We start from the raw sequence: 17,881 nt of genomic DNA, 5'->3' as shown, positions 1-17,881 counted from the left end.
CCAGTGTCCTCACCATCCGCCAGCCCGGATCCTGACAGCCACCTATATGTACGTATACGCAAGCACTTTAAATCAGTATTTTCAGGTATAGGGTGCCCCCGGCTTGTAGAACATGTGAAAGAAGACCATCACAATGATCCTAGTGTTTTACAATTTGCATCACTGGAACATCAACCGGTGCCCCAAAATGGGGGGGGGGGGGGGGGATCATCATAGACTATTATTACAGTGAGAAGCGAGGTGGATCCTCAAAACGGACGCCTTAGGCCTGTGTGGCCTTAATGACAAGAATGAGCGTGTTTTTGTAACTTGCCCTCTTGGTTTTATTGATATATCACATTTAATAATTTAATTATATTGTACACATTTTTTATATTTATATATGGTAGAGAAGGGGTTCTCAACCAGGGGTGCTCGTACCCCTAGGGGAAAACCAATTCGCTGACAAATACTGGCCATGCATTGGCCAGTATTTGTCAGCGTAGAGCAGGGATTGGACGGCACTTTACGTGAGCTGCACTGGCTGCCGGGCCTGATGTTGCACGGAGGTGCCGGCACAGCGCAGAAGGATGTCACCCGTCAGTGTGGCCCACCGACTCCCGCCGAATGGGATAGACACAGGCCTGGTAAGCATGTTAAACTAAGTATGACACCGCAGTATGGAAGGGTATTATTGTATGGAACAAGAGGATTAAGATGGAGGGGGGATAATGGCAAAAGGGGATTAAGTATCGCATTAGAAAAGTAAGCACACACCATTATGAAATTAAGTACTTTTATGACTTATTTTGTCCGCGGGTACCCCTTTCGTGTTCCGCATGAACTTACGGGGGGGGGGGGGGGGGGGGGGGTACCTATGGAATACTTTCACCCTTTGGGGGTACAGTCACGAAAAAGGTTGAGAACCACTGTGGTAGAGTAACTATCTGTATTGTATACATAATATAGTAGAAGTGTATGCCTACTTTGGTCCACTGCTCCAGTTGCGTTTCTTCTTTGTCAGCCACCATTCACATGTGTCCGCGACACTCCCTATGCCCTTGTGCGGATCTGAGATTACCATGGGATATCGAGGGAAGGAGGGTTTGTTTCTTTCTCCACTCCCCTCCCTACGTCGCTCGGACATCGGGAGCAGTCACATGAGAATATTGTGGTCAGCTGACATGTTACGTCATCTGGAAGCGGTGGATTTAAAGTGGAGGGCGATGACATTCTTGGTGTAAGCTGAGAAGAAGCGCGTGTCAGCACAAAATAATTGTCGCTTACTGCACCCGTCTTTGTACCTGCCGATGATCACGGAATAAAGCATGCTTGAAGCACATGGTGGGTGCCATCCTTTCATTTCACTTATCAGTTGACAGATGAATATTTGTTTAGGGTAGGGTTTCCTAACCAGTATGGCTCCAGCTGTTACAAAACTACAACTCCCAGCATGCCTGGACAGCCAAAGGCTGTCCAGGCATGCCGGGAGTTGTAGTTTTGCACCAGCTGAAGGCATATTGGTTGGGAAACATTGCTGTAAAGGATAGTACTTAGTGCTGCACAAAGGTGTCTGTAGCATATTAGCCACACTTTATCCAGAAAGACATATATTAAATGATCTAAATTATAGCCAAATACCATTTTAGAGACTAGGTAACAGAATAATACTGCAGTACCATTACTACTACTACATAGTGATTGTATAGATCATTATAAAATGGCCCACTGATTCAACTCACTTTTATAGGACAATGGTGACAACCTGCATTAGTTTCCAAAAGACCTCAAGTGTGGATGTGCCCAAAATCGACCTACCGTACTGTGGCCAAAAGAGCACCATTGTGTTAATACCACTGCCAAATATTACTTTCAGTGCTGTCACAGGCTTAATGCTCAATAATCCCACATTTCACGGTAGATAACTATAGACATCTGCTTTCCCTGACTTCTCCTTCTGGCCCAGACCGGCATGTAGACTTCATCCAGCTAGTAACCTCTGCAAAGTTCGCTTCCCAGACATTTTTGGCTTCCAAATTTCATAGTCTATGCCCCCTAAAAAGCCCTGTGCAATAGGGGATCTACAGCCAACAGTGATGAAAACTTAGGATTGCACGAAAATCCAGCCACACGGTAGTTGAGGCATGTAATTGGCTCCTGTTATAATCCACTCGATCGGTGCTTGTATCAGCCAGCAATCTGTTCATGTAATATCGCGGGTACAGATATCTTAGGTGTATTTCCATCTTAAAGGGGTACTCCGCCCCTAAAGTACGGACGCTGGGGACCCCTACGATCGCCGGCGCGGCACCCTAGTCATCCGGTGCATGGAGTGAACTCTGCTCCGTGTCAGAAGACTGGTGACGACAGCCACCACGCCCCCACAATTCTTGTCTATGGGAGGAGGCGTGATGGCTATGTACTAACCGCCACGGCCCCTTCCATAGACATGAATGGAGGGGGCGTGGTGTGACATCACAAACACAGAAGCCTCAGGCTTCCCTGTTCAGAATGCCAGCTCGGAGATCGCGAGGGGTCCCAGCAGCCAGACCCCGCGCAATCAGACAACTTATTTCCTATTCTTTGGATTGGGCATAAGATGTTTAGTGCCGGATTACCCCTTTAACTTACTTGTGTCAGTTTTTGTACAGCTCTACAAGCTTCATCTTTATCTCTGGTGATGTAGAAGTTTCTTCCGGCAGAGGAGGTCATGGCCTTTACCACAAGAGCAGGGAAGTCCGCACTGGAATAATAGAATAGAATTCGTACCTATAATATGTATTTCAATTCATCCGTCTTTCCTTGCTGTCAGTGAATTGAAATGTTATTGTTAATATCTTAAGGCTTAAATCTTTTCAAAGCTAAAACGTCTTACAACTGAATGTTTGCTAGATTGTATGCAGTGTAGGCAATCCTCCTAAATGGTCACCACAATATACACAGGAACAGATACGGTATGTGCACAACGAGGAATATCTGTCCAGAGAAATTCCGGGCCAACATTCCCTGTGCAGCTGATATCAATCGGCATAAGGACTGCGCGAACATGTAGCCATTGACAGCAGTCCAGGCAGTATTTATTGTGTGGTGTCCCAGCACAAGTGGCTGTACCGTGGTTGAGGACTGACTTGGGCAGCCTGGCAGCACATATTGTTGGGCCCACTGGAGTTCCTTTGTACTATAAATTATATGTATAGTGTCATATAAAAAAATATATTTTTCTTGAATTAATTTGGTTATTATTCTATGTATTTAAAGGGGTACTTCCGTGGAAAACTTTTTTTTTTTTTTTTTTTTTTTTTAAATCAACTGGTGTCAGAAAGTTAAAAAAAATTGCTTCTATTAAAAAAATCTTAATCCTTCCAGTGCTTTTTAGGGGTCGTATACTACAGAGGAAATGCTTTTCTTTTTGGATTTCTCTTCTGTCACAACCACAGTGCTCTCTGCTGACATCTTTGTCCATGTCAGGAACTGTCCAGAGCAGCATATGTTTGCTATGGCGATTTTCTCCTGCTCTGGACAGTACCTAAAATGGACAGCAGAGGTCAGCAGAGAGCACTGTGGTCATAACAGAAGAAAAATCCAAAAAGAAAAGCATTTCCTCTGTAGTATACAGACCCTAAAGGCTACTGGAAGGATTAAGATTTTTTAATAGAAGTAATTTACAAATCTGTTTAACTTTCTGGCACCAGTTGATTTAAAAAAAAAAAAAAAGTTTTCCACGGGAGTACCCCTTTTAGTTTAATGTATTAAAAAAAATGTGAACAGCAACCCCAATGTGGCTATGTGAGCCAATGAGACCCAAAAAGCTCCTTCTGTATAGTGAGGTACAGGGAATGAGTTAGCCAGTCTAGCACTGGACATTAGACTGTCTAGTTCCAGCAAGACTCCTGAGCACAGCTAAGCTCAGGTGTGTGGTAAAGGGCCCGCCGCTACTGAGGATCCAGGACACTTGTCCCGAATCCCCAGCGGACAAAGCTGCCTTCTCCTGTATGTGAGGTCCCCTCTGTGGGAGCCGTATCTGTGACTTACACAGAGGAGATGTGGCCTGCACTGTGGAGTACGGAAAATGTGGGCCCTGCTGCTGAGGAGAAGATCACTACTTGGGACACATACAGATGAGCATCATTTTTTTTCAAACTGGAGAGGGGGGAGGGGAAAAACTCTGCTGCCTACACCTGTCTACACCTACCGGGGTGGGGGGGGGGGGGGGTCTCTAACTGCTGCCTACACCTACTGGGGGGGGGGGACCCTGCTGCCTACACCTACTGTGGGGGGTTCCTGCTGCCTGCATTTACTGTGGGGGGACCTTGCTGCCTACACCCACTGTGGCGGAACTCTGCTGCCTACACCCACTGGGGGGGGAAACTCTGCTGCCTACACCAACTGTAGGGGAACTCTGCTGCCTACACCCACTGTGGGGGAACTGTGCTGCCTACACCTAATGTGAGGAACTCTCTACTATGTTCCTGCCTAGCTAATATGGGGACAAACTACTAAACTAATAGGAGGGCTATCTACTAACTACATAGGGGGTTTTCATAATTCCCCTCCTGAGATAACTCTGGATCCGCCACTGGGTGGAGGGGGTGCTGGCTACCTACTTGACTAACTCCCTGGCTACCTAACTTTGTACCTGGATGCCTAACTACAGAAGGTAGGTGGAGAACAGCACTGGACCCATCCACTGTGCCCATCCACAGGTCACCTGGACTGCACATCCAGCAAACAACTATAGAGAGATGCAAAGGCCACAGCACCAGTCTGGAGGCTCCGGTTAGTGAAAATAGAGCTGAAGTTTATTGGTTACAAAAAGCGACATTTCGGCTCCATATGAGCCTTTATCAAGCTTGATATAGGCTCATATGGAGCCGAAATGTCGCTTTTTGTAACCAATAAACTTCAGCTCTATTTTCACTGACCGAAGCCTCCAGACTGGTGCTGTGGCCTTTGCATCTCTCTATGGATGCCTATCTAATTACCTACATACCTGACTATCTAACTACCTACATACCTGGCTGCCTAACTACCTACCTACATATCTTGCTACCTACCTACATACAAACAATTTACCTGGCTACCGACGATTGTGTAGTGGGGGGGGGGGGGGTAACACTGGAAAAATGCAGAGTCTAACATGTTTGCCCTGCAGATGTTAGAGATGGACATGGCGGTCGGATCCGGACGGAGAAGAAAAGGAAAGAGGATGCCGCCGATCAGAAAATATGTAATTGTGAGTTCCTAGATGTAACTGTAATCACTTATATGGTACAGATCTTGTGTACAGCTGATATCTACCGTCATATGGTCCTGTACATAATCACTTATATTGTATACAGATCCTATATAGTGCTTTTATTCAGGCGGTATTATCCAGTTATTGTGCGGTGGTAAATATTTACTTCTTATATACTGGTATTATTGGTCATGGGAAATTATTTTACCTACCTTAAAGTGTTTCTTATACATAAAATGTAGTTTTTTTTGTGTGTAGGACTGGTGGAGGGATTTGGGTAGAATAGGGGCAAAAGTGTGACCAGCAGCAGAGCATCGCAGGGGGCCCTTGCTTTTTTGGTCCGGGGGCCCTGAGTGTCATCAGTCCACCCCTGATTGTGTCTCCTAAGCTGAGGCCTACTGCAGCTTATTCCCAGGCATCCTACAAGTCTCACTCGTGGGAGGATTACATGCCCCAGCAGAATCGGTTACAGTGCCTTGGATGGACCCTAGCTACCAGAACCTCAACTTCTAAAATTCCATCCAGTGAAAAGCACCGCAAGTCTCAGAATGGCAACAAGACTTGCAAGGGGTATGCTGCACTCTCACACTAAGGCCAGCTGTTTGTGTTTTACCAACTTCACACCGACGTAACCTTACCTCGGTGTGTTTATTGACTCATTGTGTCTTGCCCATGAAGACTGCTTTCAAGCTACGGATCGTGGTTTGGACAAACAGTGCCCTGGCTTCACGAAGTGTTCAAGGTACGTCTTACTTACACCCAGTGGCCGCCACATTCTTTTGGCGTGTCCAGAATCCAGAAATTATGCAGTGTTCAAAGCGCAGCAGAATTCCATTGAAAACAATAGGAGTCTGCTGCAGCGGATATTCCTTAGTATGCACATGCCCTTAGTGTTGTTGTTCTATGTTAGCCAGAAAATGAACAACAAGTGGTGGTAAACACTTTTGTGTCAAAAAGAACCAAAGTATAAGAAGTGATATAACAGAACATAAGAACAGACCGGCGGCACTCACCAGAGATGCCTTCAGCTTTATCTTTTATTATGCCACTAGGCAAGGGAGAACATGGAGCAGACACACTCCACAAACATAGGCTATAGCCGTTTTGCATTATGGGGGCATTTATCATTATGATTGAGGTAAAAAAAAAGAGCAAAAAGTTGAATGTAAAGGTGAATCAGCTGCTGTATGCTCCAGAGGAAGTTTTGTAGTTCTTTCCAGTCTGACCACAGTGCTCTCTGCTGTCACCTTTGTCTGTGTCAGGAACTGTCCAGAGCAAAAGCAAATCCCCATAGCAAACCTCTTCTGCTCTGGACAGTCCCTGACATGGACAGAGGTGTTAGTAGATAGCACTGTGGTCAGACAGAAAGAACTACACAACTTCCTCTGGAGCATACAGCAGCCGATTCGACTTTTTGATTCACCTTTTTGCTCATTTTCACAAGGGTCTGAATACATATGTCCAGGTAAAAATGTGAATTTTTTCTTTCTAATAAATTTGCAAACATTTTTAAAATTCTGTATTCACTTTGTCATCATGAGACATTGAGTGCAGAATGATGGCGGAAACTTTTTTTATTTTAAGACCGCAACATAACAAAATGCGAAAAAAAAGTGAAAGTGAAAACTTTCTGAAAGCATTATATAAGGGAGAAGATTCTTCCTTTCTATGTGTGCAATGTATAGGAGCCATCGTAGCAGCTAGTCTCCACCCACTAACTAAGAGACAGCTGAAAATTACAGATGGAGCCTGCAGAGTGGAAAACTGCTGAAATACTGTATACAAGTTATATAATGATGAGAAATAGTGCTACTCATATACACATACATGACAGCTTATCCTGAAAGTTTGTTGATAGGTCAGTATGTGATGTCCCAGTACGGGATATAGTCCCGTACAGTACTAAGGCCCTGTCAGGTTGAGTCCCTCTGTAAGCTAGGGGCTCTCCTGCAGTGTCTCCCCCATGGTAATATATATTATGTATAGTGTATATATTATGTATAACATCTGCCCCTGGGGTATAACATCTGCCCCATACACCTCTCCTTCACACCCCGAGACAGCACAAGTAGCTATTTATCTGAATTAGTAGAAGTGAGTGCAATGCACCACAAAGAACCCCGCACTCACCGCTTAACTGACGACTTCACGCTCCAACGCTGGACGGACCGGAAGAGGCTACTGGAACAACTTGGGGCACTCAGGGCACCCCAAGTTTTTCCTGTAGCCTCGTCCGGTCCATCCAGCGTTGGAACATGAAGTCATCAGTTAAGCGGTGAGTGCGGGGTTCTTTGTGGTGAATTGCACTCACTTCTACGAATACATGTTATTACTTACATTATTCCCCAGCACCTCCGGACCATGACCCCAGTTACCTACAGCTTGTTTATTGACCTATATCTGAGTATTAGCCATTAGGGTATATAGCAGTGCCACCTGAGCTCTTTTTATGCAGTAGCTATTTATCTTTCAACAGGATAAAGGCCTTATGTTATCCATTGATATGGTGCCCCATGAATTATTGTTATACCTCTCATAATATATTTTTCTTGACTGAAACAAGTGTAAAAATGGCACAACCCATATATAACACAAATGGCGGCGTGGTCTTACTAGGTGATGAAACTGCAGGCTTTGTGGGGGTTGGAGAAAGATTTCCATCTTGCTGTCGGGATGTCGAGCCTCTGCATGAAATCTTTGCCAATCTTCTTGTTATCTTGAAGTTGAGCTGCCTTCATGGTTGGACCAAAACAGTTCACCCCGGACGTGGTCAGATCATCGATCAGTCCTAGAAAATGGGAACAAAGCATGGAACTTTGCCTGGATAAAATGTTTTTTATTAATCGTGTTTGGTTGGCCTAGAGAAGGACCATAGGAAGAGAACTTCTTCATGGCTTTGGCACCTTTAGGCTAAGTTTCCACTTGGGTTTTTTTCTGGCAGTTTTTGGAAAGCTGGCACGGCAGTTTTTGAGCCAAAGTCAGAAGTGGATCCATAAGGGAGAAGCATTGTAAGTCCTTCCTTTATATGTCCTATTCCTTTTGAATATATTTCTGGCTTTGGCTCAAAAACTGCAGTGGCAGATCTCCAAAAACTGCCAGAAAAAAAAAACAAGTGGAAACTTAGGGTAGGGTCACACGTGCCATATTTTTGCTGCTGCGTATTTTCCTACCCATTGAAGTCAATTGGAAGCAAAACCACCACAGAAAATACAAAGAAAAATAATTTTTTTTTGCAATATTGTTGCACTTTTTTTGCAACTGCTTTGTGTTCTGATTGCTGGGGATGGCGTATTTGTACTGCTGTTGTCGGTACAGTGCTACTGTATGAGCACTAATATTTGACTGGCACATAATAAAGGTTAGCTTTGGAGTTGTGGTCAGGATACTATTGGGGTGTCCCAGTGCACACAATGGCCCCTGCCAGGAAAAAACTGTCTGGCAGTTGCTTCACTAGATGCTTCACTAAATGTCTGTTCCAAGCCCCATTACTCCAAATTTAAAGGTGTTATGTCTTATGATGAGTTGCACTGTCATATGTTTTGTCAAATGCACTTTTATGCTCTTTGTGCCTTTAAGAGTTAACTTTAGTCTGTTCGGAAGGATGTTTAGGGGATCACATGACTGCCTTAGTCAATCAGGGCTTCTGCCCTGCTCCCCCAAGTCTGGCTAGATGAGGATGAGCTAGTGAGTAGTGGCTTGTGTGGAGAAAGGAGAGGAGAGTGGAGGTCAACATCTGCTGTGGACCTTTGCCTCACCACATGGGGACAGGCCTAGGAGATCCAGTTACTGCACCAATCTGCTCATGAGAGACAGCAATCTTCACAGGTTCCCGCCAACCAGACCTTGCACTGTCCAAGTCAAGTTCAGGCAAGCCGAGTTCCGAAAGGACAGAAGGAGAGAGAAAGTCTCAGGCAACTCAGGTCCCATTAGGTCCAGTTTGGCAGTAACCCTTAACTTAGGATTCCCAAGTGAAGAGTAGAATCAGTGTTTGCCGGCTCCAAAGTTTTATGCAAGCTACTCGGTCAAGTTCCAAGCCCAGATCAGTCTAAAGGATATTTCAGCAAGCTAGTTAGCAAGGACTACAAGTCCCATAGTGCCTAGAAGCAACTGTGATTCCTAAAGTGTTCTCCAGCGACCTTTGCACTAAATACTGAACTGTTCCTGTTTAACCTGTAAGTTCCTAAGTAAAGTAAATGCAGTTTCCGTAACCTTGCATCTGTGGTCATTACTGCCTCAGCGCTTGGCTCAGGAAGCTGCTACCCTTGGAGTGTGGAGGTTAACACTACCCTGGTATCACCAACTGTGTCTAATTGTTACACACAACCAGCCCCAGCACACTTCAAACCAGGGGTCACCACACTATGATTTGGGTTGGGGACAGTGGCATACATAAAGGAAATGGGGCCCCATAGTAAACATTGATCTAGGTCTCCTATTATGGTGTCCTATTAATGTGGGGTGTTTATTTCCCTTTGCTTTCAATGACCCATTGGTCAATACCCCCTCCTTTAATTTGCTGACAAATCAGTTCCCTGGAGTGGGGAGTTCTGCAGAATAAAAAAAAGTAAAGGGACAAATCAAAGATGGAGCCCCTCTCTCCAAGGACCCCATAGCAGCTGCATGGTCTGCAAATATGGTAAGTACACCTTTGGTTAGAAAGTAGCTTTAATCTGAAATCTGTTCTATGCTTTCATGTATATACAGTGGGGATCAAAAGTGTAACGCCGAGTGCTCCGGGTCCCGCGGCTTCCCCGGAGCGCTCGCGGCGTTATGCTAACAGCAGCGCTCCGGTCTCCGTCTCTGACCGCGAGCGCTGCTGTGTTCATGGTGGCGGGTCAGACCCGCTTGTGGATCGCGCCCCGTTCTACACACCCTCCTCATGTGGCTGTCTCGTCCCGGCGCGCGTGGCCCCGCTCCCTAGGGCGCACACGCGCGCCGATGTTCTAAGATTTAAAGGGCCAGCGCACCGCTAACTGGTGCCTGGCCCAATCAGTGTAATCACCTCCCTACACATAAATACTCACTTCCCCTTCCCTTCCTTGCCGGATCTTGTTGCCTTGTGCCCTGTGAAAGTGTTATAATGTGTTCCCTAGCCTGTGTACCTAGACCTCCTGCTGTTGCCCCTGACTACGAACCTCGCTGCCTGCCCTGACCTTCTGTTACGTCTGACCTCGCCTCTGTTTAGTCCTTGTGTACCGCGCCAGTCTCAGCTGCCAGAGGGGTCGAGTCGCTACTGGGGAACACGACCTGGTAGTTACCGCCGCAGCAAGTTCATCTCGATTTGCGTATGGGCTCTGGTGAACACCAGTAACTGCTTAGAAACGATTCCCCAGTACGACCCGCGTCATCGCCTCTCTGGCACAGAGGATCCACCTCCAGTGTCCTCACCAGCCGCCAGTCCGGACCCTGACAGTAGATCTGGCCATGGATCCCGCTGAGGTGCCGCTGCCAAGCCTCGCTGACCTCACCTCCGTGGTTGCCCAGCAGTGCAAGCAGATTGCCCAACAAGGACAACAGCTGTCGCAGTTGACCGCCATGATTCAACAGCTTCTGCCTCCACAGCCTCAACCATCTCCTCCGCCAGCTCCAGCTTTCCCTCCTCTCCGAGCTGCCGCTACCACTGCTAGAGTCCGCTTGTCTCTCCCGGATAAGTTTGGCGGGGACTCCAAACGAAGAAGTGCCAGGGATTCCTGTCCCAATGTTCCCTGCACCTGGAGATGTTGTCGGACCAATTCCCCACAGAATGGTCTAATGTGGCGTTCGTGGTAAGTTTACTATCTGGGAAGGCCCTGGCCTGGGCCACACCGGTCTGGGACCGCAACGATCCTGCCACTGCCTCCGTCCTGTCCTTTTCTGAAGTCTGCAGTGTCTTTGAGGAACCTGCCCGTGCCTCATCAGCGGAAACAGCCTTGCTGAACCTTGTACAAGGAGATTCTACAGTGGGCGAATATGCCATACAATTCCGTACTTTGGCCTCTGAGTTGGCCTGGAACAATGAGGCTCTCTGCCCGACCTTTAAAAAAGGTTTATCCAGCCACATTAAGGATTGTCTGGCCGCACGAGAGATACCCTCCACCCTGACTGAACTCATCCAGTTGGCTACTCGCAGTGATATGCGCTACATTGAAAGACGTCAGGAGCTCCGCCAGGAGAAAGATCTTGTTCGCACCAGGCGATACCCACGCCTGGCTCCTCTCTTCCAGCATCCTTTGCAGCCTGTTACTGTGCCTCCCTCTGAGGAGGCCATACAAGTGGACCGGTCACGCCTGACCCAGCAAGAGAGGACTCGCCGGAGGAACGAGAATTTATGCTTATACTGTGCGAGCTCTGAACATTTCCTAAAGGACTGTCCACTTCGTCCTCAGTGTCAGGGAAATGCTCGCACCTAGTGAACGTGGGAGAGGCGTCACTGGGTGTAAATTCTTCCTCTCCACGCCTGACTATTCCAGTGCGGATTTCTCCAGCCGCTAAAGCCTCCTTCTCTGCAGAGGCTTTCTTGGACTCTGGTTCAGCAGGAAACTTCATTAAAGCCTCCTTCATCAACCGGTTTAACAACCCTGTTACCCGTCTCATTAAACCCTTCTTCATTTCTTCGGTTAACGGAGAAAAACTCAATTGCACCGTGCGCTACCGCACAGAACCCGTGCACATGACCGTGGGGGTTCTCCATCAAGAAACTATAGAATTTTTTGTTCTGCCTAACTGCACCTCTGACATCCTTCTTGGCTTGCCCTGGCTCCAGCGTCACTCTCCTACCCTCGACTGGACCACTGGGGACATTAAATCCTGGGGCCCTTCCTACCACACTCACTGCCTTAAGTCGGTACCTACTTGCCAACTCACCACCGCTTCCCCATTGCTCGGCCTTCCTAAGGCCTCTCAGGACTTTTCTGATGTCTTTTGCAAGAAACAGGCAGAGGCCTTACCTCCACATAGGCCCTACGATTGTCCTATTGACTTGCTCCCTGGTACCACACCGCCCCGTGGCAGGATTTTCCCTCTCTCCGCTCCAGAGACTAAGGCCATGATGGAGTACATTCAGGAGAATCTCAAGAAAGGTTTCACCAGGAAGTCTTTGTCTCCTGCCGGAGCAGGATTCTTCTTTGTTGCCAAGAATGGCGGGTCACTACGCCCTTGCATTGACTACCGCGGCCTCAATAAAATCACTGTAAAGATCCGCTACCCTGTGCCTCTCATCTCGGAACTCTTTGACCGTCTGCGCGGAGCTAAGATCTTTACTAAGCTTGACCTCAGGGGCGCATATAACCTCATCAGAATTCGTGAAGGAGATGAGTGGAAAACCGCTTTTAACACTAGGGATGGCCACTTCGAATACCTCGCCATGCCATTTGGTCTTTGCAACGCCCCTGCGGTCTTCCAAGACTTTGTCAATGAAATCTTCCGGGACTTATTGTATACCTGCGTTGTGGTCTATCTTGATGACATACTAATCTTCTCCTCCAACCTAGAGGAACACCGCCTCCATGTTCGTCAAGTGCTCCAGCGCCTCCGTGTTCAACGTCTCTACGCCAAAATTGAAAAATGCCTATTTGAACGAAGCTGTCTTCCTTTCCTGGGATACCTGGTCTCAGAACAAGGTCTTCAAATGGACCCCGACAAGCTCTCCGCGGTCTTGGATTGGCCACTCCCCTCTGGACTTCGCTCTATCCCGCGTTTCCTCGGATTCGCTAATTACTACCGTCAGTTCATCCCCCACTTCTCCACTATCGTGGCTCCCATTGTGGCTCTGACCAAGAAAGATGCGAATCCGAGATCCTGGCCTCCCCAAGCGGAAGAAGCTTTTACTCGCCTTAAGGCTGCCTTCGCCTCCGCCCCCGCCTTGACTAGGCCCGATCCTCTGAAACCATTCTTCCTTGAGGTAGACGCTTCTTCAGTAGGAGCCGGGGCGGTTCTTCTTCGTTTTTCAAAAACGTTTTCTCCTCCTGAAAGGAACTACGCTATTGGTGACCGTGAATTGTTGGCCATTAAGTTGGCTCTAGAGGAGTGGAGATATCTCCTGGAGGGATCCCTTCACCCTATCACCATCTACACTGACCACAAAAATCTGTCCTACCTACAGTCCGCCCAGCACTTAAATCCTCGCCAGGCCAGGTGGTCGTTGTTCTTTGCCCGCTTCAATTTCCAGATCCATTTTTGTCCTGCAGACAAGAATGTCAGGGCAGATGCCCTATCACATTCCACCGATGCCACGGAAGCTGAAGCCACTCCTCAACACATCATCCCTCCTGAGTGTCTGATCTCTGCTGCTCCTGCTTCTCTGGTGCCTGTCCCTCCAGGGAAAACTTTTGTCCCTCCTCGTCTTCGCCTCCGGACTCTCAAATGAGGTCATTCCTCCCACTTGGCGGGTCATGCTGGAAAAAAAAAATCCATTCAGTTGATTGCCAGACACTATTGGTGGCCTGCCTTTGAAAAAGATGTGACTGAGTTTGTATGGTCCTGTACTGTCTGTGCACGTGACAAAACTCCTCGCCAGAGGCCTGCGGGTCTTCTCCTTCCCTTGCCGGTGCCCGAACAGCCTTGGTCACATATAGCGATGGATTTTGTAACTGACCTTCCTGTATCCCATGGCAACACTGTCATTTGGGTGGTCGTTGATCGATTCTCCAAGATGGCTCATTTTGTCCCGCTTCCTGGCCTCCCTTCTGCGCCACAGTTGGCAAAGCAATTCTTTTTGCACATTTTTCATCTCCACGGACTCCCTACGCATATCGTCTCTAATAGAGGCGTTCAATTCATCTCTAAATTCTGGAGAGCACTCTGCACTCAATTGAAGATTAAATTGAATTTTTCCTCTGCCTACCACCCGCAGTCCAATCGACAAGTGGAGAGAGTAAACCAGACCCTTGGTGACTACCTGCGACATTTTGTCTCCTCCCGCCAAGACGATTGGGTCGACCTGTTACCCTGGGCTGAATTCTCATACAATTTCAAAGACTCTGAGTCATCCGCCAAGTCTCCGTTCTTTGTGGTGTACGGCCGTCACCCGCTTCCCCCACTTCATCTGGAGTTCCTGCCGTAGATGAATTGACCCGGGATTTTTCCTCGATTTGGAAAGAGACTCAAAAGTCGTTCTCAATGGCCTCTTCTCGAATGAAGAGACATGCGAATAAGAAGAGAAGAAATCCTCCTGTCTTTGCCCCTGGTGACAAAGTGTGGCTCTCTGCCAAATATATTCGGTTTCGTGTCCATAGCTACAAGCTGGGTCCACGTTACCTCGGGCCATTTAGAGTCAAAAGTCAAATCAACTCTGTCTCCTACAAGCTCCACCTTCCTCCTTCTCTTCGTATTCCTAACTCCTTTCATGTTTCCCTTCTCAAACCTCTCATTCTTAACTGCTTTTCCCCCAAGGTCAGCGTTCCTGCTCCTGTCTCTGGCTCCTCTGATGTCTTCTTGGTAAAAGAAATTCTCGCCTCCAAGGTTGTCAGAGGTAAAAAAAAAAATTCTTGTTGACTGGGAGAATTGTGGTCCCGAAGAGAGGTCTTGGGAGCCCGAGGACAATATCTTCGACAAGGAGCTCATCCATAGGTTCCTGGTCTCCAAAAAGAGGGGGAGACCTAAGGGGGGGGGTACTGTAACGCCGAGCACTCCGGGTCCCGCGGAGTCTCTGACCGCGAGCGCTTCTGTGTTCATGCTGGCGGGGACGCGATCCGCGTGGCGGGTCAGACCCGCTCGCGGATCGCGCCCCGTTCTACTAACCCTCCTCCTGTGGCTGTCTCGTCCCAGCGCGCACGGCCCCACTCCCTAGGGCACGTGCGCGTGCCGATGTTCTAAGATTTAAAGGGCCAGCGCACCGCTAATTGGTGTCTGGCCCAATCAGTGTAATCACCTCCCTACACATAAATACTCACTTCCCCTTCCCTTCCTTGCCGGATCTTGTTGCCTTGTGCCCTGTGAAAGCGTTATAGTGTGTTCCCAAGCCTGTGTACCTAGACCTCCTGCTGTAGCCCCGGACTACGAACCTCGCTGCCTGCCCTGACCTTCTGCTACCTCTGACCTCGCCTCTGTTTAGTCCTTGTGTACCGCGCCAGTCTCAGCTGCCAGAGAGGTTGAGTCGCTACTGGGGAACACAACCTGGTAGTTACCGCCGCAGCAAGTCCATCCCACTTTGCGGCAGGCTCTGGTGAACACCATAAACTGCTTAGAACCGATTCCCCAGTACAATCCGCATCATCGCCTCTCTGGCACAGAGGATCCACCTCCAGTGTCCTCACCAGCCGCCAGTCCGGACTCTGACAAAAAGTTTGGGCACCCCAGGTAAAAATTTGTATTAATGTGCATAAAGAAGCCAAGGAAAGATGGAAAAATCCCCAAAAGGCATCAAATTACAGATTCGACATTCTTATAATATATCAACAAAAGTTAGATTTTATTTCCATCATTTACACTTTCAAAATAACAGAAAACAAAAAAATGGCGTCTGCAAAAGTTTGGGCACCCTGCAGAGTTAATATCTTGTACTGGCAAGTATCACAGCTTGTAAACGCTTATTGTAGCCAGCCAAGAGTCTTTCAATTCTTGTTTGAGGTATCTTTGCCCATTCTTCCTTACAAAAGTCTTCCAGTTCTTTGAGATTTCTGGGCTGTCTGTCACGCACTGCTCTATTAAGGTCTATCCATAGATTTTCAATTATGTTGAGGTCAGGAGATTGTGAAGGCCATGGCAAAACCTTCAGTTTACGCCTCTTGATGTAATCCCCCGTTTATTTCGAGGTGTGTTTAGGATCATTCTCCATTTGTAGAAGCCATCCTCTCTTTAACTTCAGCATTTTCACAGATGGCATCAAGTTAGCATCCAAAATTTGCTGAAATTTTATTGTATCCATTTTTACTGCTACTCGTGAGATGTTCCCTGTGCCACTGGCTGCAATATAACCCCAAAGCATGATTGATCCACCCCCATGCTTAACAGTTGGACAGAGGTTCTTTTCATTAAATTCTGTTCCCCTTCGTCTCCAAACGTACCTTTGCTCATTCCGGCCACAAAGTTCAATTTTAACCTCATTGGTCCACAGAACTTGTTTCCAAAATGTATCAGGCTTGTCTATATGTTCATTTGCAAAGTTCAAACGTTGATTTTTGTGATGAGGACGTAGAAGAGGTTTTCTTCTGATGACTCTTCCATGAAGACCATATTTGTACAAGTATCTCTTTATAGTGGAATAGTGTACCACAACTCCAGTGTCTGACAGATCTTTCTGGAGGGATTGTGCAGTCAAACGTGGGTTTTGAATTGTTTTTCTCACAATCCTGCGAACTGTTCTGTCTGATATTTTCTTGGTCTTCCAGATCTTGCTTTAACTTCCACTGTTCCTGATGACTGCCATTTCTTAATTACATTCCGAACAGAGGATATTGACATCTGAAAATGTTTTGCTATCTTCTTATAGCCTTCTCCAGCTTTGTGAGCGTCAACTATTTTCAGTTTCAGATTTCTAGACAACGGCTTAGAAGAACCCATGGTGCTGATTGTTGGGGCAAGATCAGATGAGTCTGGGCATTTAAAACCTTTGAGATTGACATCACCTGGTCTTCCCAGATGATGATTGAGAACAATCCATGACACTGGCAGGTCTCAGCTTTGCAAAGGGGGCAGTGCATGTTATAAATTCTGCAGGGTGCCCAAACTTTTGCAGATGCCATTTTTTTGTTTTCTGATATTTTGAAAGTGTAAATGATGGAAATAAAATCTAACTTTTGTTGACATATTATAAGAATGTCTAATCTGTAATTTGATGCCTTTTGCAGATTTTTCCATCTTTCCTTGGCTTCTTTATGCACATGAATACAAATTTTTACCTGGGGTGCCCAAACTTTTGATCCCCACTGTAATGCTGAATGGTAGTAAGCCATTAGTCAAGCTCCAAAAAATAAATAAATAAATAAAGGTTTAAGGGGTACTCCACTGCTCAGCGTTTGGAACAAACTGTTCCGAACGCTGGAGCCGGTACATTGCCATAGAATTAAATTTGCCATAGAATTAAATACTCCGCCTCAATCACATCCTATTGGCTCACACTTGTCACGTGACATATTTAACCGTCACGCATCGACGCGCACAGCAGTCTCAGTTTGGCTATCACAGGGAGAGGATCTCCTCTCCCTGTGATAGCTGAAGCTGCACGGAGCCATCCGAAGGCAAATCTCATTCTATTGCAATGCAAACAGACTCCGCATGGCCAGCTGGCCTCCCTACGTGCAATACTAACTTTAGCCCTACGCTATTTGTGTAGTGCTGCGCCTGCGCAGTACTACTTTACCTGCGCCCGATGCTCTACTGTATGTTCCCCGCTCCCTGAGAGTTAACGGGGGACAAGGAGTAGAGCTGCGGGCGTGGGGTGTAGTAAGCGCTCACGGGGAGGCACGCTGATGACAGCGCTATCGGGCATAGGGGTCCCGATAGGGCTGTCGATCGACAGCGCTGGCGGGAGGCACGCTGACAGCGCTATCGGGCATAGGAATCCCGATAGCGCTGTGGATCTATCGCGCTCGTGGGGAGGCACGCCGATGACAGCGCTATCGGGCATAGGGATCCCGATAGCGCTGTAGATCTATAAAACAGTTATGAGCCGTATGAGCTGAGTAAATGTATGAGTTTCTGTGGCCCGATTGAATCGGGCCACAGAGCCCATGTGAGCTCCATGCAGCT

At 47.3% G+C, this 17,881-nt stretch overlaps 1 protein-coding gene across 1 annotated transcript in view; it reads right to left on the bottom strand.

The window, feature by feature from the left end:
* LOC130357128 (trifunctional purine biosynthetic protein adenosine-3-like) overlaps positions 1-17,881 on the bottom strand; it is a 64,602-nt gene that overhangs the window by 38,250 nt on the left and 8,471 nt on the right. Inside the window, exons 4-5 of the mRNA XM_056559544.1 lie at positions 7,829-8,003; positions 2,611-2,722 (exon numbers count right to left, since the gene is read on the bottom strand). Of these exons, the coding sequence (XP_056415519.1) occupies positions 2,611-2,722; positions 7,829-8,003 (287 nt within the window). The remainder of the gene's footprint in view (positions 1-2,610; positions 2,723-7,828; positions 8,004-17,881) is intronic.

This window comes from Hyla sarda, chromosome 2 (assembly GCF_029499605.1).
Source record: "Hyla sarda isolate aHylSar1 chromosome 2, aHylSar1.hap1, whole genome shotgun sequence".
In the NCBI taxonomy this organism is placed as follows: domain Eukaryota; kingdom Metazoa; phylum Chordata; class Amphibia; order Anura; family Hylidae; genus Hyla; species Hyla sarda.
This window is presented reverse-complemented; position numbering and strand designations above follow the sequence as displayed.